General features: G+C 46.5%; 1 protein-coding gene across 2 annotated transcripts in view; it reads right to left on the bottom strand.

The window, feature by feature from the left end:
* The window catches only part of trh (trachealess), a 159,943-nt gene that overhangs the window by 38,380 nt on the left and 96,765 nt on the right, over positions 1-24,798 (bottom strand). Inside the window, exon 1 of one of the 2 annotated variants that reach the window (XM_043412843.1) lies at positions 3,202-4,078. The exons of the other annotated variant lie outside the window; for it this stretch is intronic. Coding sequence (XP_043268778.1) covers positions 3,202-3,410 — 209 coding nt within the window. The 5' untranslated portion in view covers positions 3,411-4,078. Of the gene's footprint in view, positions 1-3,201; positions 4,079-24,798 lie in introns of those variants that run through there. 2 annotated transcript variants of the gene reach the window in all.

Below are 24,798 nucleotides of genomic sequence, written 5' to 3'. Positions count from 1 at the left end.
CAGATGACAACGGTTTATTACTTTTTCCTCTTTTTATCGCATGAGAATCATTCTCATTCGACGGATAAAATAACCATTTTTATTTAATTCCCCGGTTTTTAGTACATGTTATTTGCGAACTACAAATTTTTTTCATTTTCAAACGTCCGATGAGAATTGGACCGAGTCCAGTCCGTGTGGTACGTTATGAGGGAAGTTTTATGAGATACCAAGACGAAGACGCCGTATCATCAATGACCGACAGGACGAGCCAAAGGAGCCATAATACGTGAAACATTGCCCGACTGGTTGGCGGTCACGTTCGGTGGCTTCGTCTCTCTCTCTCTCTCTCTCTCCTCTCTCCATCCCTTTCACCTCCCGTCCGGACATTCTGGCGTTCAAACTTCCGGGAACGTGAGGCCGTAACTCGTCGTCGCTACCGGTACCTTCTCGAGTCCGCGTCTCGTCATCGGGCTGCTTCCAATAGATTTAATATATAGCCAACCTGATACATACATGCATACGCGTAAATGGGAGATTATAATAATAGTGCGCACCCCGGCGCGGTCACTGATCCCAAGCGACAATCCTTCGTGGGGCGCGAGATAGGCAGGTTCCGTTTCCCCAAATCCGTCTGTTCCATGGCACACGACACCTGAGGCTTTATCTATAAACCTTTGAAGTTTGAGCGAGGAATATGAAGCGCACTTTGCAGATGAAACTCATCCGCCGCCTCTTTTATATCTATACAGCGTCGTTGTTTTACGAGTTTGCTTTTCTATGACATGGAATTCCTCTCAGTTCTTAGTTCCTCGTCGATGATGTGGCGAGCGTTTGGCTCCTATATTCAACGTGATGGCGTCACGTAATCGCGGGATGGCTATGGACAACGGCGAAGGTAAATGGCTCGATGCGAAATGGTGGAAAAAGCTATGGGAGCGCACCAGCTAAAGGGATCCGAATAAATGTGTATGGAAGAAGAAGAGGAATAAGAGGGCGAAAGATAAGCCCGAAAACAGCGGACCGGGGACGAGGTTGCGAGCGGTCATCTTGAGAGATGGAGAGCCTTTTTTCAACGCTCAGAAAAATACGAGAAGAAGAGTAAGAGAGTCCGCGTATGTGTGTGTACTGATGGAAGAGGTGTTGACGGCTCCCAGGGTTGCCCCGTCAGCGTCAGCGATCCTGTGATCGCATCGGGCTTTACGGCCGTCGCGTGACGTACTCATCTGCGCGAAAAACTCTTCACACCCCGTCGTACGTATCTTTCTCGCGGCTCGAGCGCGCGGGAGCGTTCACAGCCCTTACCGCTCCTGTACACCGACCCCCGCCCCCATCACCGTTTTCCCCATTATCCACTCGCCGTGACAGAGCTCTCTGGGGACGGCCTCGTGTATAACCACCCTTCGCTCTCCTTCTCGTTTTCCTTTCACCGAGCGTAGTGACTTTTTCGCATACTTTTTCCTACGTTTTATGCTCGCAATGACGCTCGTACCAACAGGTTATAAAACGAAGTGTCTCGCCGAATGTGTTGCCCCCCCATTCGCATTCGCGTTCTCATGCGCATTTGTCAATTTCGCTATTTCTTTGTATCCTCGTTGGCAATTCGGCCTTCGATCGTCGCCGAAAAAGCAGCTCGACTCGGTAGGCAATTACTCAAACACGATTTCGGTGCTTGCTTTTTCGGCAGGCTCTACAACTCAGTTTCCTCGCGATTTCGAGATCCAGCACTTTCCTCCGGATACGTACGATTTTTATTATTCCTACTGAATTTAAATACGAACGAGAATCTGCGAAACATATTAAAATGACCAAAGATTTGTCAGACTGTCGGCTACCGGCGGCGGTAAGCCGACGCGCGTCGCGACTATCTTCAGCTCCCACTGGACCAACGACTCACGATACCTCCCGCGCGTAAATTTCTTTATGTACATAAACACACGCACACGAGCACACAAGTAACCTTTATCTAAGCTAGTCCATCTGTTAAAGTTTGTTTTCATTTTTTTGTCGTTACCAAAGAACCAAGAGAGAACGAGAGGACTCATTCATGTGTTTCGTCCAGATTCCAGGTAATCGCGTTTCGTGCGAGGGACGTCGAGAGCGACGTTTCAACGGCACGAGCTCAACCCGTTTCACCGGATCATAAGTCTTCTCGTTCAGCTTGACCCTTTCTATACTCTCTGGTAAGAATAAAAAAAACACATACAATAAACACGTTTCCCCGCAGCTCACCAGGCTTTACCGAATCTGGAAGGCCCGGTGCGACGCGATCTTAATCTACTCTTGAAATCGGGAGCATGAACGAGAGCGTGCGTGATTATCACTCTCGCGCGGCGAGAGCGACTGGACTCCGCGCGACGAAAAGTCGAACGGGGGCCATTGAGTTTTTATCATCCGACAAAATATTGTGACGAAATTCTTTCACAAGGACCGTTCCAAATACACGCGATTATTATACGAGCTGACTTTCTCGGTTGGCTATAGCGCAATAACGCATACGGAGTTAAAAGTCCCCTCGTCAAAAAAATTATTACATTTTCATGGAGGAGGCCATTTGCGAACAATGCAAACGACAATATTTCGCGGATGTAATAGCAGTCGAGTAGAAGCGAAGATGGATTCGACGATTACGATTATAAAAAACGTATTCAGTGGAAACGCATAATCGAGTTCCTCGTCGTCAGTTCCATTCGAGAAATTCCAATTCCACGGTCACCCAACATCGAACAATGAAATGACGCTACTGAAGCATCGGAATACGAGACAACCGTAAGCTTCAATCAGAACCGAGTCTCAAATGCCTCGATTCTCAATTTGCGGCTCTCCGTCTTCCGTCTGTTGATCTACGTACACAGAAGTGTAATTTAACGAGAGGAATGCAGTCCAGAAAAGTCGCACGTGCGTCAGGCAATAACGAGGGTCTATATCGAGTGTCATTCGCGCGAGAACGCGTGAATAGCATTAAAGTCTCCAACAAAAGTGGCTCCGCCCGATTCGCTATGATAATACAGCGGTCTGAGACAGTCTATGGAAGTCGACGATTTCTGAGTTGGCTTCGAACGTGAATAAAACATGGTGTCGAGTCTCCCAGAACTTATCACACCTCGTCTTTGAATAATGATAATAACAACAATGATAAACAACAACAACGATAATAATAACATCAACGAGAATAATGATAATTGAAGAATTATTGAAATAAGTATAAGTGAAACAACATGCCCTGGCTCGAGGAGAGAACCCTGATTCTGTTTGTACGGGACACACAAGTCCGCCGGTACGAACCAGGAGTGGGCGAACCCTGGGTTGAGGTTAAGGGCACCTGCAGGGCCTTGATGTGGTCCGCCAACACCGACCCCGGCGACACCAACGCCGACCGGACTTTGTCGTTGGAAGCCTCCGTAGTCCATGGTCACTTGATACGGCAACATTTTCCTTTATTTCTTGCCCCTCGAAAACTTAACTCAATTTTCTTTTCCCTCGCACTTGTGAAGCTTCTCGCTCTCTCGTTATTATTATCTCTAAACAAGGCTGATGTCCACTCTTCACTGATAAGCGCGCACCTGTGTATTCCGCACTTTCACCGTCACGCGAAAAAGCACCTCGGAGTAGAATTCGGAAATGGTCATCGTACCGGAGACACGAGCGCACTCGTCCTGGGACACCCTCCGATGACCGTTCGGCGAGTCCACGTGAGCGATACGAACGGTCGATCGACACACGCACGGACAACAACCTCGAGGAAACGTCAAACACTGGGGGCCGCGAGCGGGTTGGTTTTTCAGTCAAAATCGCGGCTGGCGAGCTTGCATGTCCGGGGTGGAGGGTTTATCGTCAAAGCGCATTTGTCATCGGGTCCGAGTGCACAGGCTGCAAATGTCTTACGGGGCTCGGACGCATCTCGAAATACGGAAATAACGAACAACGATGAAACACACACACATGCACACTCACGCACGCGTCGACGAGGAGGGAAGAAATGGAGTTGAAAATGTGAGAGCGCGGTTGTGCCCGCGAGGACACGCGGGGAGAGTACGCGCGCCGGTTTCACGGGGATTTCGGTGTGTTCGTCGAGTCTGTTGGTATATCTGTCCGTCTCTGCGTGGTACGTGCGGGTGACTAGAGAACGGGGGACTCTGTACGAGTCAGGCTTTTACGATGTCGCGACGATCGGGAGAGGACTCGACTCGTGTATCCACGGGACCGACCGAAGGAACGGCTCCTCGAAAGCTTCCCTACCGCGCGGGAGGCAAACGGAGAGAAAGCGACGCTTCGAAAGGGACGGGAGATGGGACGATGGGAGGGAGCGAAAAGGAGCGACGAGGAGAGCGGGAAACGCAAGCGCGACGTCGAGTAGGAGTGTTCGAGAAAGCAGCTGCCCCGCCCACGCTGACCAATCGGATTCGAGACGGTTTTCAACGGCCGCGCGCGATTCGTAACTCCTCCGGTTGGAACCAGGCCGATTAGTCGTTATCACAGCAGTTTCGCGGTCACCTTTCCAGCTCCCGAGTATCCTCCGACTCCGCCCAACCTTCCAACGATTTCACTCTCTCTCTCGCAGTCCGCAGCAGCAGCAGCAGCAGCCAGTTTTGTAAACATGCCCTGGCCCAACGCGAACTACGCCCACGGCTCGTCGTACATATGCCACGCGGTTTCGCCGATCAGGGGGGGAAAGACACCCGGAGGTGGAGATGACAATCGGACGGAGATTGATAAAGGTATATATAACTCCGGAAACGGGGAATCGAGGGAGAGAGAGAGAGAGAGAGAGAGAGAGAGAGAGAGAGAAAGGCCCAGAGATAGAGAAGTCAGATGAATAAACGTAGAAATGGAGCAGCAAACGAACCACGTGCTCAGCTAATACTCCCAAGTTCCAACAGACGCTGCTGTGTCGTGTTTACTCTCGTCGTATCTTTGCCTCCTTTTCGAGGAAGAGGAAAAACTCCTACATTTTTTATTGCTCAGATATCGTCGTGATTCCTGAATCATTTTCTGGCGCTCTTAGTCTTTCAGAATTTCTTTTAAGTCCTTTGAAATTTGACACAGTCGTCTTGTTTTTCCCGCTTCGATATCGGCCCAGCTTTCGATATTCACAGTTATTCATTCGCAGCTTAAAATCCCTGAGATTTCGATCTCTCCGGCATTTTTCGTGCGCGTTTTTCATAACAATTAGCCATGTACCAGAGGTGTTAACGATCGCACACGCATACGCGTACATTTATTTCGAAATTCCGTGTCAGGTACACAGAGCTCGAGGCGTTTGGCGACCATATTCGCCAGATGCATACAGAAGTGAGGCTCTCCTATCCACCCGCTGGCCACGTGGCTTGTTGCGATGCAGACGTTGATTTGTCCTGGTTATATAATGCCCAAGCCTTTTTTGTTGCGCATACTCCAAGATTATCTTTCCGATCGTGATGGGACGTTCGCATTGAACAGTGATTCTTAAAGGTGTCATAGGAAAGTGATGAAAATGAATGGGGATGGCTCTCGCGTTGGCTTGCGGACCGAAAATCGAGGGCATCGGAGTAGCGAAACTCAATTTCAAGTGGATTTTCGTTGCGTAGAAATAATCGAAGCTCTTTCAATTCAGGAGTCATCTGCTCGGAGCCACGTTACAAACAGCAGTGATAACAATCCCACTCATTAATGAGCCCCATACAAAGGGCATGCTAATTGCACGGCCGCAGAATTGTTCGCGAAACGGGGAATCAGATTTGCCCAGCACAAGGGAAGCTTCTTAATGCAATTCAGAGAGAAGAGACAGCAACTTCTAGCCCGCAATTCGTGACCCAGGATTCCACATATCTAGAAGCCTCGCACACGTGTATAGAAACGAGCATTCACCGGCTGTGTGTGTACAGAGTTGCTGGAAACTCAAGACGCGACCCGGGCACTGCTAACTTTCGTATCTGTGCCGAGGATCGATCTTAATGCGAATCTGCCTGTTCGGCTTGCGCGCGAGGAAAAGTTATTCCACGCCTAGAGATTAGTCGTCTCTTCCTTCCACTCTCTCAGCCTCCGCCGAATGCTGCTATTTTCTTTTCGTAATCGGGTGCCGGGCAAACAACGAGATTGCTTTTCAAGTGACTTTCCGAGATTTTCAATTTGCTTGATACCTTATCGTGGTGCGTTTGTTTAAGAATAAACGACAGGAAAAACTTTTCGACCGAGCTCGTTTGTTGTAACTCAACATCAAAGGCAATGAGTTTTTCCATGCCAACTGTTTCGACTCGCAAAAATATGATTGAATCGTTCAGTGCCCAGAATCAAAGTTCGCGATACGCTACGGCGATTCGGAAGGAATCTAATGTCGTTTTTGTCCGTAAGTATATATTCTTCGGTGTCAACGTCACCGAGTGCAACACCAAACGCAACGTGCAGCATAGATAGCATATACAGCGAGAGTCCCAGTCGCGTCGCTCCCCGTGTATATACTTGGCATGCATCTCCCGATACCAAGGAATCCTTATTGTATCGTTGCACGTGAGTGTAATGCACAAATATGAACTCGGAGGTTCTCGGTTCTCATACTCGCGCTCTTTTATCTCTCTCCTCCTCTACCTCCTTCGCTGCGTCTCTTCCCTTCAGTCTCTCCTCATTTCCTCCGTAGGAGAAAGAGCGTTCTTTCTCTTATGGCTCGAATCTCCATCAGTGTTTCGGTACAGCCCGCTCTCTCGTATACTTCGAGATGACTTCTCATCTCGATGAGCCCTGGGCCCCTGAGCACAGGCGACGATAACTTCGGCGTTCCTAATCATAACCAAATACATGGCAGTATTAATATATCTACACGCTCGAATCTTCCTCCATGAAAAGTTGCATGTGCCGCATCGCACAGTTTTGCATGAGAAGTGCCTCATTAAAAGTCGAGTAATTAAGCTCTGCGCCTCGTCATTTTCATCGTCGAGGTAGGATCTTCGGCTCTTCGTAATTAGCCAACGTATTCGTAGCGCTGTGCGTAGCAATAGTTTTTTAAGAACTTTGGGAAGCTTTGGTGGAGCCCGGGTTTGCAGTATTCGATGCTTATTACACGTGCGGTGGAATATTCGCCGAAATTCGCTCGATCTACTTGGGAATCGTCGCAACCATTAATCACGTTCCGCTGACCATGGCAACGAGCATTTTTTCGACTCGACGACACGTCGATAAAGCCAGTCTTTCCATTTGTAGAAATTTACTACAGCAGCCAGGGCCACGCCACGGAGAGAAACAAATTAGACAATTTCCAGGCGAGGAGCGAGTTCGCTCGCCTATCAGCACTCGCACACATACGCACGCGTGCGCGAGGGTTCAAGACGATCCGAAGAGCTCGAGTGTATTTTAGAGGAGGCCGTTTCTAACGGAGCCTTGAGGATCGACGAGGTTTTTCTAGTCGAGCTTCGAATAGAAATTTTTTGGGGATCTCATTGATCGGCCGAATTGAAAGGAAAGTTCCGTTAATTGATTCCTCCGGAGATTTCGTAACGTCCTGCGCTGAATTTCCAATTCAAGAAGTCGCGATCGACTCGTCGTTCGAAGAGTTCGATTATATTGCACGGACCAACAAATATTCATAGCTCATTCGATGAATTACGCTTCAAAATATCTTGAGGTTAATGTTCCATCGGGCGTACAGCGAATAAGATTCAACTCCGTCGATCCCTATCTTACCCCTTTTGAAAAAGGACGAGCGCCGCGCACAAGCCCGTGCATCAGCTTTCGCTTTCGCACAAACGTCGTCCGCCGCACCGCGAGCGACTGCCTCAGCTCTTTCCCCACGCACCTTCTCCCATCGTAGCTCTAAATAAGGGTCCCATAAAATCGTCCCCCGCCAACCCGATAAGAGTTATCTCCGTTCTCTAATTGAAAGTTAATTGGTCCGGCACGGTGAGCTAACTGCTGGAGGACACGCGATGGGAGACGGGACCTTTGCTACGTATATCTCGCTACTTAACCGTCCGAGATACGTACAGATATAGACCGGATCTCGTTTCGTGGCCTAGGGCGATAATTTACGTAGGTAAACGAACGCAGGAACAACGACAAAGTGCCCTATGCCATCTGTAAACTTGCTGGGGATACATAAATACTTTACGAGCAGGATTCGGCTCAGATTGTACGCGAACCGCCACTATTCGTGCTGCCTTTTTTGGACGAGAGTATTCCACATTTCATGCAGCTCTATCAACTTCAGGCTGATATGAAAGCGGATAAATTCCGATCGAGTTTTACGAATTCCCGGGATAAAATATTGGGAAAAACTTGTTTTCGTGGATCGTTGTATAATCACACGCTTAATCGATCATATGGAAAATGGAGGTGAAACGCATCGAGGATGATGCGGGGGCGGAACAGTTAAAATAAGAAAGAAAACGTCGAATATTTCTCGTCGATTGGCCACGTATTACGCGGCAATAGAGTAGGGTACCTGTTTCTCTCTATCCGGAGGGTTTCCACCACGTGCGCGTAATAAAGTGGCTCTTTGTTACGCGGCGCTAATCCTCTTCCCGAAGACCGGATTCTTGGTTTAGCACGAAAGCAGAACGGCGGCACGTATAGCCAGTCTACTGGTGGGGAGAGCGGTTTGTAAGAGTATTGAGCTCGTTACCTGGAGCAGGGGTGGGACCCTTCGTTGACGTATACATGTAAGATGATCATTCGCGAGTATCACGATCGCAATGAGTCTGCTGTGGAGTAGGAAAATCGAGGGATTAAAGTTTGATGAAAAAGCGAGTGATCTTTATACGAATAGTTTAGAAAAATCGTTCGATAAATTTTACTCGGAGGGTTGTTTGATGGAGTGGGGACGAATGGGAGCAGCTTATGTCAGGCGAGCGAGCATTTGCCAAACATTTTGGGTCCGTACGCGGAGGTGCATCGCCCTGAAAAAAGGACGAAACCTGGAGGCGAATATCGCGAGGAATGCGAGCAAGACGCGAGCCGCGCCCCTCCACCGTGTTCACCTCGTAAGCGTATGCGGCCTCCTGTAATTTTTCAAATTGCATCTCGCAGTCATTCATCCCCCTCGGGCTGCAGAAGCATCGACAATACTGTCAAATCTATACACGAATGTCTACTGGTTGGGCGACATTCTCCGAGCGAGCGTACTAGAAACGGAGACAACCTCGTAGCCCTCGCTCAAATTCTCACCCCTCGACAACCCTAATATAATCCGGAGCGAAAGAAGGAGAGAGAGAAACGTGCGCGTGGGTCTCGAGAGCCAGCGAAAAAAAGGTCGGAAGGCATATGATTTAGCGCACAAAACGATGCCAGTTAGTGCTCTGTCAGGCTGTTGATGGAGGCGGAGGAAGAGGACGAAAACTCGACCCAGGGCGGATAGACTGTAACGAGAAATAAAGTTATTCGTACGCTTCGTGAGCTCTGAACACAGACATAAAGTAGAAACTCGAACACACATTTGTAACAATGAAAATAGTTATAATTATAATCAAGCACAGTTCAGGCCTTAATCGTTGAAGATTATGACCTGCCCTTGCAGTAGCAACGATTAAGTGAATAACTGTGTACGCGTAGGTGAAAGACGTTGAGTTTAAGAGGGCGAGAAGAGTCGGAATGAGCAGAACCGAAGAGTGCCAACGATAAATAAAGAAGAAGGGAATGAAAAGTCGCTCCGAGGCATGAAATAAATGGAGTTAAAAAAAATTGGCTACTGATAACGAGCAAAGAGATCTCGAAAATATCGCGTCGAGGGGGAGAGAGAGAGAGTGCCGGGAGAAGATAAACCTCGTTCTGGTCGCGTGAAATATTTTTCGTGCTGCGTGTCCCTCCCCAACGGTGGGTATGGCCACGAGCAGCAGTCACCACTACGACGCGTTTCGCATAAATCAACACCACCTTCCCTCCACTCCGGAGCGTTCACCTTTCTGCAATAATTACTACACTCGTTTACTCTAATTACTTGGAACGTTGGAAAAAGTTAATTGATTGCGGCGAAAGTTTCCGCGAATTGTTGTTTTTTTTTGCGATGGGAACATTCGATTGGACACATTTGACAGTATAGTTTTTTTTTTTTTCATTTTTGATTTGCACGAGACGAGATTCAATTACCTGCTTCGATGGCGTCGACAAAATGATTCATTATCGTTCATAATATTTCGTTTCATCATTTCAAACGCAATCGCTTTTCGCACTCGTTTATTTTGGGCTCTACGATTTGCTGCCTCATTTCAATTTTGCCTAAAAGTGATGAGTTTTCGCTAATTTGTATGTCAAAATAAAAGCATGCGTACAAATTCACGAGATTGATAGTCCCAGACGGAAACGAGGCTCTCGCTGGTCGCCCAGCAACATTTTTTCTCCACTTTTTCGTTTTGTTGTTATATTGCATCGTAATACTAGCGTGTGCATCCACAGCTTGCAATCGTCCGGAGAGTAGATAATTCACTTTGCGGACGTGAAACGTGGGCACGTACGGACCACGTGATTCGTACAGGATTCGAGGGTTGAAGGTACTTGTGGACACACACACACACACACGCACACACACAAATACAATCTTGTCGCGCCCTTCCACATTTATCTGTCTTTTGCTCTCGCTCGGACGAGGACCACGAGTGCGCAAGGTGGCACGATCGATCCTCCCTTCCACCACCAGCGAGAAGGAATAACTCGAGTGCAACGCGTTGCAAGCAACGAAAAATGTTGCCACTGTGTACGAGGGTGGATTTTTTACCAAAGTATGTTTTTCTCGTCTGCATAACGAGCGTGTCACTTTTCCCCCGATCCATTCCCCTACGAGAGAATTTTTTTTGACCGTTTTGCTGCCCCACCGTGCTCGGAGGATCATCGCCGAATCCCGCCTATTATAATTAGCTCAATTTTTTCTTCAATTATAGAAGAAACATTAGTCCCTCAGAAGCGACACTTGGCACACTGTCCGTGCGGATATTAGTGAAATTCCTTTTTTTCTCATTTTTCCTCGGGGGTGAATGATGAAAGACCGTTACAACGGATGCCACTGGCTCGACGTTCGTTTTTTATGCCTTTTTTCTCGCCTCGTATATACCCCGTACCTCGTCCTTTTCTTAGGCCACAGAGAGATACCCTTCGCGCGTGAACGTCACTTAATTATTCCTCGAGACCCGAGAGGAAAAGAAAAAACGACGATGCGCCCCCTCCGCGCTCCCACTCCTAACTTTGTTTCGGCCTTGTCGAGATACACGGGGGTCTTTTCACTTTCTTCTTCCTCCCTTCATTATTTATTATCTCTTCGGTACAACGATTTACCGTTTAGATTATTTTCTTCTCGCACCTAAGCATCTCGAGTCTACGCTCCAAGAATTATTATTTTTTGCTCACGTTCCTCCCCTCTTCCGCATCGACGATTATTCATGCTTCTGCGTCAAATATCAAACGTCATCGAACCGTCCGGTCGATGGGCTTTTCAAAATGATCCAAATTGGAAGAAAATCGACGTCGCTATTCCCGATATTCTTCGAATCATGAGGCTCTCCGATCAACAAAATATTCCTTTCAATTCAACGACGTGACATTTGTTCAAAGGGTTTCATGATTTCGTGTAAATATAGCGATTCCATACACACGAGACAAGCTATTCGAGTAGCATATGAATAAATATTGGCCCGCGTAGAATTACGTGGGACGACGAGAATCCTGGATTAGTCTCGAATTAGTCGGAGTGCAGACAATCCAGCTGTGGCTCAACCGAACGCGTTTCGTCCCGATGCGTCTGTGGATGCACGCTCCGTGCATGGACAAGCGTTCATTAATATGGCATCCGCATACATTGACATACATATAGACACGCAGATACGTAAAATTGACATTACACTCTGATGACAAAAGTGTGTAAACTATGGCGAGATCTGCGAGTATGTGCTCTCGGCCCCGCGATCCAATTCATAGCGTATGCAAGCCTGATTCTCGTCTAATTGGAATGCTGCTTGTCTCCCGCGTTCTGCGCGTTCGCAATTGAGCTCACAGATCCGTGTGTATTAATGTTGGAGTACACGAGTACAATGACGATTTCAACGTGTCGCAGTCGGGGACGAAGAATCAAGCTGTCGATTTTTGACACTGACGATCAATCCGCTTTATTATGTGTGCATCGCCTTATTCTCGGATGTGTGTAAAGCTCCGTTGTCCATCCGCATCGTCCCGGACTCGGGAACGTGTGCGCGAGCCCGTATTTCAAAGTGCTTCGTATTAAGCGCCAGGAAAAGCGAGGCGAGACGTAATTCTCCTCTTTTCGCTTCCTCGCGTATTTTACTACTTTCTCGTCTGCAAAAAACGAAGCGTGCTCCGAGAGGATGCTCCGTGTACACGGGAGTCACACGCACCTTTGGACGCGCACACGCATCGTGTATACACCGTGCGAATTCTTCTACGAATTCGAACGAGGAAGTCTAACTGACACGTGTCACTGCAGCTGAGCTTCTTCAACGTTTTGCATTCTTATATACTCGCGAGACGTGAGGAAATGTTCATCATCTTGGACTCCGGCTGCGATTGCTTTTCCGAGATATTCCGCTGCGCGGGGTTCAGTGATTTGCGTTAAATTTATCGCTTGGTTTTTGCAGTTTTTTCTGCAGCATTTTTTTTTCTCGGCAGCTTCAAAATCGTGAAGTCAAGGCTGATTGGAATTTTCAAAAAATCGATTTTTTTCATTGCATTTTTCGGTCTGAGCGCGTTGATATACGCACCGCCCAGTGCGGTACCGCGTACCTGCCTTTCTTTAAACGTGTTCTTCTAAAAAATACGTCTTTCGACGGCTCGTTGATAAAATCTCCGAAATTATTCTATCGATCCTTACCAAGATTTTACCACATGTTTTTTATGGCTATAGCTATAGCGCATATCATACGAATTTTGAAATTTTTAGTGCAACTATTTTTTTTTTTGCATAAAATGATGAAAAAAACGTGCTTTTTCGTAATTTTTGGAAAAATAGCCTCTATTTTGTCATTTTTGAAAAAATAAAATCGTATGCTATGCGCTATGGCCATTCACCTATTGAATCTAAAACCAATTTTTTTTCTCCGATCATCCATTCCAGAGATTTTATCGACAGCAAAACTGAGTAAAATAGATATAAAAAAATTATTTTTGTGTATTTTAAGAGTGTATTTTATACACTTTTTATGTCCATATTTATAATTCATACCGATGAAAAAAATTCATGAAAATAGTCTTTTTTTCGCACGTCTATAGTTAAAGTAGACCCTCAACGTCGAAAAAGTGTGATTTCGGTGACCCGAAAGATTAGTTCAATTTTTTCCGAATATGTTGCGATCCAACCACACTTTTTTGTTGACGCGACAGTCTCGTATCGAGCTCTGCCGATTATCATCACGGAACGGTCCGAGATTTTTTTTTTGCAAACGGTACGACTGACTACGCCTCCACACCCCGAAACTCGTCATCCCTCCATGATACCACACGGGGCATCCCGATATTCTTCGATTCATGGACACAACGGAGATCCGATTTTCTACGAGAATCTGGCCAATCGGTGATTCCCTTGTTCTCCTCCAGTTGATTAGCTTCTATTTACCGTGGCGCGATCACGATCACCAGAAATCTCACTATTTTCATCCTCCTTCGATACACACATGTCTCAAATGGTTCGATCACACACGCGGAAGCGACCCTCCCTACTCAGGATGCTCGCCTTATTCGTTCTGTCGCTCGATCGGGCGCTTTCAGCCCTCTCGTTTGCGGCCAATCAACCACCATACACGCGTCTTCAGCCTCGGGGCCTCGAATAAACTTGCCCTTCGGGCTTATTCGCCCACCAATTTACAAACGCACACGGGCTAGCAGTAAATGTTACATGTCAGAGAAGAAATCAGGGAAAAATGAGACAAGAAGTAAAAACATGAGTTTTCAGAGATTCGTATATAGCTTTTCCAGTCGATCGGCCAGAAAATAAACGGAATTTTCAAAAATTTTTATGGAGGATTCAATTTTTGCCTCTCACAGGCGTAGTATGGGCTGAGAAAGCCTTCGAATTCTAAAAACTTATCGTGTGACGAAGAAAGAAACGAAACAATGTCATTAATATTTGATGATTAATGAGCAATTTTCGAGGCAATTTTTGAACGAAAGGAAAATGCTTTGCGAAAATGTTTTGTTTCTTCGTCCAGTTTTCCAGTGACTACAGTTTTCTTCCGTTTCTTATTTAGTTGCCCGCGATCCTGTGCGAATAGAAACAGGGCGAGCCGCTGGATAGAAGCATTCGGAGACGAAAAATAGCGAGCACTTTGCCTCTGTGCTAGAAGGAGCGACGGAGAGGGCGGGGGGAGAAGGAAAGAGATTTGGGGCGCAAGGTCCGGAGGATGCGAAATAACGGGGTTAGACACCCCAAATCGACGCAGCAATCAAATCGCACCCCCCGGCTCTCCTTCGCTATAATACATAATATTCTGGTACGATTTTGAGGGAAGAGTTGGCTCCTCGGAAAATAGGTACAGCATTGGCATCCTCGCGAGTAACTTTAAAATCGAATAACGTCTATTTAAAATAACAATACGCCCCCGCGTGCGCCCGAGGGTTAAATACTGTTTCATCGCGGGCGTGAGCGAGGGACAGGAGGAGAATTTGTTCGGAGTCTGAATGTGGGATAAAAATGCGAAGCCGAATGACAGAGAGCACCCTTCGTCGTGTTGTTAAACTCGCGCTCACTCAACTCCCCTCGCTCCTCCTTAGCCCTTATCCCGAATGAGGGCCGCCATTCCTCCGGATTACCATACGGGATCGGGTTACGAAAATTTGGTTATCCAGCTCTCTTGCTACCTACACCATCCCCGTACATTCTCGCTCCCTGTCGACTCGTGAGTACCCGCCGGTTCACTCTCCCTCCCTCGCATGTCCTGCCATTAGACGAGACAACCCTTTAATATATTAATTGACGAGGAGCGGAGAAAATAATGGAATTCAAGCGACGCGGCTGGATCGGATTTGTTTTAGAAGCACATGATGCATTTTTCGTGCAATGCGCGCGCTCGCAGCAGGATTGCCATTCGTCGTAATTATTTCGACGTGGAAGACATTTTAACTGGCAAGTTCGTTTGCTCGTCGCGCAATCAACAACCCCGGACTAAAAATACAATTTCTCGCTTTATTTTTCGTCTGATTTTCATTAGATTCCCTTCGGCTTGAGTGTAATACTTGAGTCTAGAGTTGCAAAGAAATTTTTCAAACACTCGCACTCGAATATTTTTCCTGTCAATATACTGTTTGATTTTCATCGAAACGAAGTTAAAATATTTTTTTCCCGCAAGTGAGTCACTTGCCAAAATCGAATTATCCAACGAGCGAATTCTCGAGCGAATTAATGCGGTTCAGGATTTTTATAATCTTCGATTGTGGGCGGGGGGGGTTCCGCGAAACTCGAGCCTCACATAATCGCGTGACACTTGCCGAGAGCATCGAGCGGCAAAGAGTTCCGGGGATTCCCTGGGGAACGGGGCAAAATAAGGGAGAGACTTTATCGCTTACGGTACGCGACGACGTTGCACTGGCGAGGAATCCCAATGAGTACAGTGAATGTGGGTCAACAGCTGATTTGTCGGATCGATGGGGATGAGGATATTCGTCGTGACGTAATCGCCGAGAGTCGCATGCGGCTGTGAGTTTTGTGAAAAAAAAATGCGTTTTTTCGGGCTTTCGAGCACGACGGGATATTGATGTCGGAAGGAAACTCGACGGAGAGCGGGCGGAGCCAATTGTCAATTCAAATGGTCTCGGGCCGCCCGCAAGTGATCGGGGATGACCGCGAGAAATGGCATTATGTTGCATTAAATCGGATGAACGTTCTCGCGGTGAAAAGATCGCCGGGACTCGAGAGAAGGAAGGGGTCCAATGTGGTGTGAAATAGCCAATCGCTCACTTTCCTTCCAATAGAAAAGCAGAGAAACGATTCCGAGAGTCGAGCAATAGTCTTGGGTTATATGCCCGCGTTTCTCGCCTCGCTGGTCATCCGGACTCGGAAAGATAGATATCGCGTATGTATGGAGATAGACACATACACGTTTCGTGCCTTTTCTGTATCAGGGTGCGTCTCGTCGTTGGAAATAAAACAAAAAGGAGGCGAGAAGGTACGAGGGGGAATCGAAATATACGAGGAAAAAGTCGTAGCAGCGGGATAGTGGCATTGAAATTCATTCGATAAATCACGGCGAAGCAATAAATCGGTGTTGGAACTCGGGTGACGTAGTTCTCACGATTTTCCATTCATTTTTTGTAATTCACATGCCAATTCGTTTCGTCCCCGAGGTCTTCTTCATTCCGTTTTTCTTTCGAACATCGATTATAACGTTCGTTTCACGTCCTCATTCATGTGGCGCTAACGTTTTTTCGAATCTGTGTCGAGACTTTAAGTTTGAATTCCGGTGGTGAAAAAAGCGAGGAAAAATATCGCGGGGGCATCGTCGAATTTCGAAAAGCCTCGCAGGCTCGAGCGAACCTTCTCTTTGCCCAAAAACCGGATACGAGTTTGCCAGCTCGTAACAGAGGCTTCGAGCAGCGCGAACTCCTCCTCTCTCATCGCCCCCCTTCGACGGTGGCTGCGAGCAAAACGAAAGCATTAACATGCGTCCTGCGAGGCTACATATTTTGGGGAGTCAACGTGCGGAATACCAATATTACGCTTTGACATTCCAATAAAACGTGGCCGATTTGTTTACGAGCATGTCTGTCAAGCTGCCTCTCTGCCTTGCCTCGTATATGCTCTCGCATGATTTTCACTTGATGCGCGTTTCGTACGCGTAAAGAAAAAACACATTCGTTGATGGATGTCAAAATGGTTTTGAATTTTTCCACAGTTCGCATAATCTTCGAGGTTTCGTCGCACTTTCTTATGGAAGTTTTTGTGATGAAAATATTGTTCGCCGACGTAATAGGATGGCTCGGCGCTCGACTGCATTCAATTTAATTTAAAAAAAATTGTTTTTTTTTTTTTTTTTTTTAATTCACTCTCCGCTCTGAGAATGATGAATTACATCCTCCTTTTCTTGTCCGGTGAAATTCAGTGACTCGAGGCTTGTCTCGAAAAAGTCGTTTTGAATTTCTCAGAGGAAGTCGCAGCAGGGAGAGGGGACAGACTTTCAGCTCCTATGGCACAGCCGAAACGTTGAAGAGGAAAGGAGACCCGGAGGGCGCGAGCAGTAATTTTCATCCTCGTGATCATAACGGATCGCCCTCGGGTCCGGGCGAACCACGGAGATCACCACCGCAAGATAATTGTTAAGTTATGATTTTTAGCGCGCAACTTACTCGTACAAATAAATCTCGGCGCCGCCGTTTTCACAAGGAACTTTTGAGCTGGGAGATAATGCGGGAAAATGAATTTCAAAATTGTTTTTCCGCTCGTTTTTTTTAATCCTCTGTTTCAAGAGCTGGAAGTCCGGTTCAGCTATTAAACGAAACTGCAATTTGTTACTCCCGTTATTTGTCATGCGAAACGGTTTTGAGTCGGTACGGCTGAAAAAAATTTTCGAATTTCAACTTTTTCAATGTTTTTTTTCAATATTTATTCCCTCACTTACTTTTTGAGCGGATGATTTGAAGAAATCGAGAAAAAAGTGAAGAACAACCACGAAAATGAAGCCAGAATGTCGAGAATATCAACAGAAATGTCGAGTCCGTGTCGTGGTAAATTCGAACAAGATTATTTTACGATTTAAAGCCTTGAGGAAAAACCTAGAAATCAGCCGAGCCGCCGGATGTCGAGAATTGGACTCGCGAATTGCTTCGTACTTTGTATCGACGATCCCATTCGAATAATCGCTGGCAGAGGGTTGAGATTTCGAGGATAGAACATCTAGACAATATTTATTGGAAGCGGTGTGTGCTGGGACCGCGAGAAAGATTGACTCAACGGTGAGTTTCTCGTTAAATCGTTCAGCGGAGCGTCCAGCCGCAAAACCGCATTGACGGGACGAAATGCGCTGACTTTGCATCCGAGGAGTCTCTCCTTTGCATTCTCCTTCCGACAATATTTCCAAATCCGTTCGCGTGTTTGAGTAATCGTAAAGTATCGACTCGCAAAGAATGACTCAAAATTTTCTTCAAATCATTTTATTCAATCGTTTTTATAGATACCAGCAGAGTTTACGTTTCCACGAGCCAGGAATCAGAAGCCTGTTGGCATTCTCTGCGGCTATTTTGTTGCCAATGCGAGAAACAAACGTGACTCAAGGTCCCTCGCATTTGCATGTTCGCAACTAATTTTCTGCTTCAAAGAAAAGCCGATTTCCAAGGACGTGACGAAAACAATGAGAAAGAAGAAATTTAAGGGGGAAATTTTTCGACCTTATTCTTCAAAGGGACCATGTGACCAGATTTGATTTGTACGACAAGTGTCACGATGAGTGAGGACACACGCCGAGGATAGCGGGAGAATGTAACAGGCTGCACTCGACGATACCTGCGATTCGGTGTACGAAGATTTGGGCTCTCCTCGGTAATGTAACGAGAAGATCGAACCGAGGGAAAAGGCACCAGAAAACGATGTCAATAGCAGGTCTTTTGTTCGAGTCCTCGAGGACTGAGAATTGCAGCGGGTCTCGTGCAAGGCGCGCGCGTCGAGGCCAGCCAGGTCCTGTCCGGTGAATATGGCCACGAGTCTCGAGGCTCGTTCTTGCGGCTGCTCCACTTGAACCGGCACGGGGTCCCCGAAATCTCGGGTCCCGATCTTGTTTTCCGTCCCGATTCGTCTTCGCGTTGTGCACTGTTGTTTCTCTTTTTGCTTCTCCCTTCCCGAGCATTCCTTCCGTCTCACTCGCGCAACGACTATCAGCCGCAGGACACATACGATTCCAGTATAACGGTAAGCGTTGTCCGACGATATATTACGCCGGAGTCTCCGCTCCGCGCCGTAACGTCTCTTTCCGTATCCGAAATCTACTTCACCGTATAAAGATTCTCATCTTCATCCCCTTTTTCGAGTAACTGTAGAGACAGAAATGAAATTCCGTTTTGTACGGACAATACCGAGGGGCGTGTTAACTAAAAAGAAAATAAACAACCGTTGGAAACAGGGAAAAACCAAAATGATCACAAATCAATGTACGCCGGATCGGGATCTGGGCGATTAAGATTTAGGACAAGTTTCAACGTCATCGAGCTCACAAAGTTATTTTGTCTTCCCCTTAACCCGTAGACAGCACATACTGGTTCAATTTGCACCCACGAAAATTTCAAGGGTCTAGAACATCAAAATTCCTTTTTTCAATTTGGCCATTTTTTCTACAATAAAACTTGATTTTTCAATTTTTTCAATTATTCTGATCGATTACTGAGAAATTTTCACCCCTAAAAAGTCGCGCTGTAAGATTAATTTCATTCATTAATGAATAAAATAGAAAGTCTTGAAAAGTCCAAGTGCAAATTTGCACCAGTGTGGTGTTTGCAATATTAATATTGCAAACGGATATCAATGAATGAGAACGCCATTTAGTATTTATTTCGGATGAAATCGCGTGCGAGAGAGAGAGAGAGAGAGAGACGAATTTTGTGAGAATGAAATGAAATTCTTTTTTTTTCTTTTTTATTACATTCGACACACTCGATTCAGAAGCTCGCAGGGGACGATTTCCGTCACGTATCTTATAATGTCTCTCTTTCCGCTGTTAGAAATGTTGTCCGACAGAATATTTGATGTTGATCCATCCCTTCCAGGGAATAACCGTATCTTGGAGGATCCTCGAGCCTCGAAGAGAGGACACTGAAATGTCTACATTTACGTTAAGCGTTAACCTGTTCAGTTTTATGGGCCTCTGTCCCGGTGATTATGACCCTTGTTACACTCTCCGGAATCGAGGCCCTCGTTGCTACCCTTTCTCCGTAGCTTTCTTTCTCTCTTTCTTTTTTTGGAGTGGCAAACGATGATCTTGGCTACTAGAATCACGAGAACGGCACCTAACGCACTATTCTTGATGCTGAAGATAATGCTCCAGTGGCGAGGCGGACCACAACCATAAAATTGTGACCTGTCAACTCGATCCTGTTTTCCGTCTACCTTCCTCTCGATGTATCTCCTCGAACGGGTCTTCTGATCCATCGTTACTGGTCCATACACTATAGATAAAAATCCGCACCTCGCTCTTTCTTTCTCGCCACAGGACATTTCACTTCCCCCCCCCCCCCCCCCCTCCAGGAAGAAAATACCTTTCTAACCATTTCTCTCTCGTTATATCATTCCTTCTTGGTTGACAATCTCACAGCATTCGTCTTTTTTTTAATAGTCCAAGCCTATTTTTTTGCTCCTCAATACTCTGGCTCTTCCATTGTTTCCAGGACTTTACGACTCGACTTTCTTCCTACTTTTCTTTTTTTTACGTTTCGTAGAATTCGTATCCGATTGAGTCTTTCTAGAATTTCTTTTCTTCCTTGACGAGCGGGAGAGGGGATGAAGGATGACCGAAAAGTTATTGGTTTTTTCTTCTTCTTCTTTTCTTTTTCTTTCCCTTCTAATGGTACTAACGTTGATTTCATTTGAAGACCGAGCAAATAAGTGGTGCAATTTGACGAAGACTATTTATTTTCTTTATTCGCGCGAGAGCGACATAGCTTTTGTCAAGGGAGGATGAGGGGGCGAAGGAAAGAAAACAAAAAAGAATGGCGGGGATATGCATGCGAGTGGGAGACAGAAAAAAGGGGTTCCAATGATTCGATTCGTTTCCCTTCGCTTCGAAAGATCTTTCCTCCCCTTGGCTCACGACGAGAGCGGATCTTTCCTTCTCGTCCCTCATGAACGCCCTAAAAACTGGCGAGAACACAAGTGCTAGGAGATGAACCCGCTCTCCGAGGATTTCCACAGCGTCGCAAGGTAGCCTGCATTCTGTGTATAGAGCTTGTCGAGGGATGCAAGAAAATTTGAGGGCGAGGGTGCTGCTCGACAAGGTCGAACACTAATTTGAACGAATAGTCAAACTCTCTCTGTTAGATACTCCGCTGTCTGTAGTTTCTTCTCAATTGTTCCAACTTTTTTGAAAGATGAACAGAACGTTGAGCTATAGACAGTCCGGAATGGGGATGTGACTCAACTCAAAAAATTCTACCATTCCATTCGTTCCTGAAGACGTGAAAGCTTGTATAAATGTTAATACTCGGTCATTTTTTTTCCCCCCGAAGCCACAACTCTGCATTGTTAGTTCCAGACTCGTGGGTGAGTCTCGAAATCATTAGGAGCCTCTGGAGACTTCAACGTGCTAACGAAACGTTTGATCATCTCAGCAGCTCGCTTAAAAAGCTTCTTAATCACGAAGACGAGTGGTTTTGTTCCAATTTCGTAGTCGTCGCATTGTTCAAATTTACACAAGCCAAGTCTAAAGTTTTTTCCCATTATTTGATGCCTGAGGTAAAAATTTCGAGTTTGATTTATCGTAATGCCGTGAAAATTGGCCATTTAAAGCGAACAATATTATGAATATACCCGGAAAAATCTGGCGCACTGGAACAATCCATCACGAGCGAGAAACTCTGGCGGATAAGGGATAAGTCATGAAAAATTGATCTGCTTGTTGAGCAGTGTTTGATTTTTGTGCGGACGCACGTTTCCGAGACGGAGTTTGCCGATGTCCAGGGTTATCAGGATAAGAATAAAATGTATACAACAAAATATGGGAAAACAAGAGAGAGAGAGAGAGAAAAGGGAGGAGGAGAGTGTCGTCTGAAGCTGAAGCCTGCAGATCGGACTGGCGATCAGGGATCAAGAAGAAGCGGGCGTCGTGTCTGGACTACTGCGGAATATATATAGTTCAGAATATACACGAAGCAGCTGTATATTTATCATGTAAGCGGGCAATTTAGGAACGATCATTTTTCACGGGGTGACTTGACTTTGGCTCGCGCGAGCGCGAGGGTTCAGCTGGGGGCTGATGGGGTGGTTTTCTCATTCTACTATATATAGGAGGACAGGACAAGCTGTTGGGTGGTGTTATTGGCCGGCGGCTATACGAGCGAACGAAAACGGACATGACCCCTCTGGAAGGCGACCTTCTTGCTGGGCTTCCTTCTCTTCCTCTGCTTTTCTCTCTTCATATATATCCATTCCTGTCTCAACTGACTGACTGATGGTCTTCGCTCTTCTTCTTGGCGCGAGATTCTCTTTCCTCTTTCTCTCTCTCCCTCTCGATCCGTTTTTCGCTATCGTTCTTTCCTCACGAAGGCTGGTGCGCGACGCTCCATCCATACGTGACCCGGTTCACTCTTTGTTGCACTCTATATGCTGATGAGACTACGATAGCATCGTACCGGGAGCGCGCGACCCGTTCTCTCGGGCATCTCAGTTGACCCGGGAACGCATTTACTTCCATAGACACGCGAATTTCGCTGAGGTATTTTTCCGGGCTTCCGGAATCGTATCACCGACCAATATACTACTTGTGCAATCGATTCTTGACACTCGTTGAGAAAAAACTGGCGAATTCTGGGCCACTTTTCTTCCCTTTTGCTCCCTCGCCTCTTTTAGACCAGGCAAAATGTTAATGAGCCTGTAAACGGCACAACTTTTCAGAAGAAGGGCAATTAGAGTATCTCGGAGATGAGGAACTGGAGTTGCGAACCGGGACTTTGGGGAATCTCCTTATTGGAAGAAGTATCTGTGAAGAGGGTGTCCCCCGAGGAGCGCGGGGCAGGACGAGTGGCCTATATAGACGCGTGATACTCTAGTGAGAAAACGAGCGGACGTACCCGTCGGGCAACCGGATAAAAGATCTCTTCTTCCTCCTTCCTCTTCCCAGGGCCGCCTCCTATTTCACTGGCCAAAGTATATGCAAAGAAGCAAAAGCACAATAAAAAAGAGCGAGCGAGAGGAGCCGGAACGAGGGGGAGAGGGAGAGAATAACGGCCTGTTAAAGATAAGGAAATGAGGTGTCGCTCGCGATCTCGTACCTTGCGCGGAAGAGGAGATGGAACGAGAAGGAAAAATGTGAGCTGCTTCGAGCTCGGAGAAAGGGCTCGACACGTCTCCCCTGGCGATGTGCACGAAAAAAGAGCCCCGCGCCAAACTTTCTTTTTCCTCTTTCGCGTTCCGGCATTGGAGCATCCCCTTGAGAATTGACACCAGGAGCCCGTTTTTCGTTGCAACTCATTCCTCCCTACGGAAGAAGATCCCTCTCGCGCCCTTCTTTCTTAGCTTTTACGAATACCTTTACGCTCGGACGCGCTCGCTTCTCCTCCGCTTGTTGCTGACCCTCTGGCATCAGCGGAAAAAGGGGAAAGACAGAGAGAAAAGTAGGCGATAGATATTCGATCTCGTCCTCTTTTCCTTCCTCACTTCCCAAGCGCTCGAATAACTTGGAGCAAAGTTGCTCGAGTGTATCGAGGAAAACGCTCGGCCGAAAAAGCAACCCCGTCATTCCTCGATCCATCACCGTGAAAATTCCTTGCAGTAACGTTTTTTGAACGAGTGAGAGATGCTTCAAAGCATCCCCCGAAATTTCGTTGAATTTGTGGATGACCGACGTTCGCAACGCAGTCCCAACGCAATTCGATGAGAATGAAGAAAAAAATTAACCAGTTGCAAAAACATTTCAATGTCCATTAAACCCATCGACAATTTCTCTGGAGAAAAAACCGAGACATCGATCGAAACGACCCCCTAAAATAACGGAATATTGGAGTCGAAGAAATAGCAACATCCACTTTGGTCTTATACGTACAAACATAAATACAAAAATACAAAAACACACACGGAGCGAGTATATTTCGGGAATTTGCGCAGGTTCTGTAAGTCGTTCCGCGAGAGCAAGGTTAACCGGGCAAATTCTTATCTCCCTGGCGGGGGTGTAGTAGCGTATATATCACTACTGAGTAAAAGGGACGGAAGGGCGGAGAGGAAGATAACATTGCACCGCGGACGATCTAATCTTGTGGCTGATTTAACTCGCTTCATAATTCTGCCGACCTAATCTCAATCCCACGATGGGCCTCGTATTAAGCATCGCCGTCTCCGTTTCTCCTCCCGTACACACGTATTACGTACGTATGTGAATGTTACGTTGCCGGAACCCTTTTGAGCGCGATTTCCTCGCTCGCAAAACCGAAAATTTGCATACACATTGAATTAGCCGACCGGAGAGAGAAAGAGAGATCACGGCTTATTTTATATCATGTTATATAATATTGCTACTGTCTAATGAGACCTCAAGCACACACGATGTTACGAATGTTATTGCTTAATCCGCAACACACTACTTTTGGGGCTTGCATCCCTTGATTTTATTACGAAATCCTCCATTTTACTGTTTCTTTACGATTAGTCGTGGAGTGCTATTCACAAAAGTAAGGATGCTGCGATTGAATCTTTTCGGGGAACGATACACACTCTGTAGAAAAGTGTTTTTTGCTCCGTTTCGAATATACTACAGCCTCGTCCTGCGTATGGCGAGAGAGAGAGAGAGAGAGAGAGAGAGAGAGAGAGAGAGAGAGAGAGAGAGAGAGAGAGAGAGAGAGAGAGAGAGAGAGAGTTCTCGACCACGTTATCTGTCATCAGATAAGAGGGTACTCGAGAGCAGCAGAGGGTGTTGTTTCTCCCAGCTCAGAATCTCCGGGAGCGAGCAACCCTAATAATTAACCCTTCACCACAAGTAACTTTTCAGCCCCTGCGCCAGTGGTGTCAATCTCAAAGTGGCATTCGCGCCTTCAAACTTTCGAAACGTTTCACTTCGATACTCCGAAGTTTGCAGGGCCTTTTTTGCCAAAAATTATTCCCACGGTAATTGAATCCTTTTTTTAGCTTTTCGAGCCCTAAATCTCAGCTACCCCCCACATTCTCTACGTCGATCGAGTTCCTGAGAAATGAGGCTTAAATCTAACGTTGACGTTGGGAGAAAAAAAACGTCGAGGTGG

This window comes from Venturia canescens, chromosome 2 (genome assembly GCF_019457755.1).
Source record: "Venturia canescens isolate UGA chromosome 2, ASM1945775v1, whole genome shotgun sequence".
Lineage (NCBI taxonomy): Eukaryota > Metazoa > Arthropoda > Insecta > Hymenoptera > Ichneumonidae > Venturia > Venturia canescens.
Note: the sequence above shows the minus strand (reverse complement) of the source record. Positions and strands in the feature narration are given on the sequence as shown.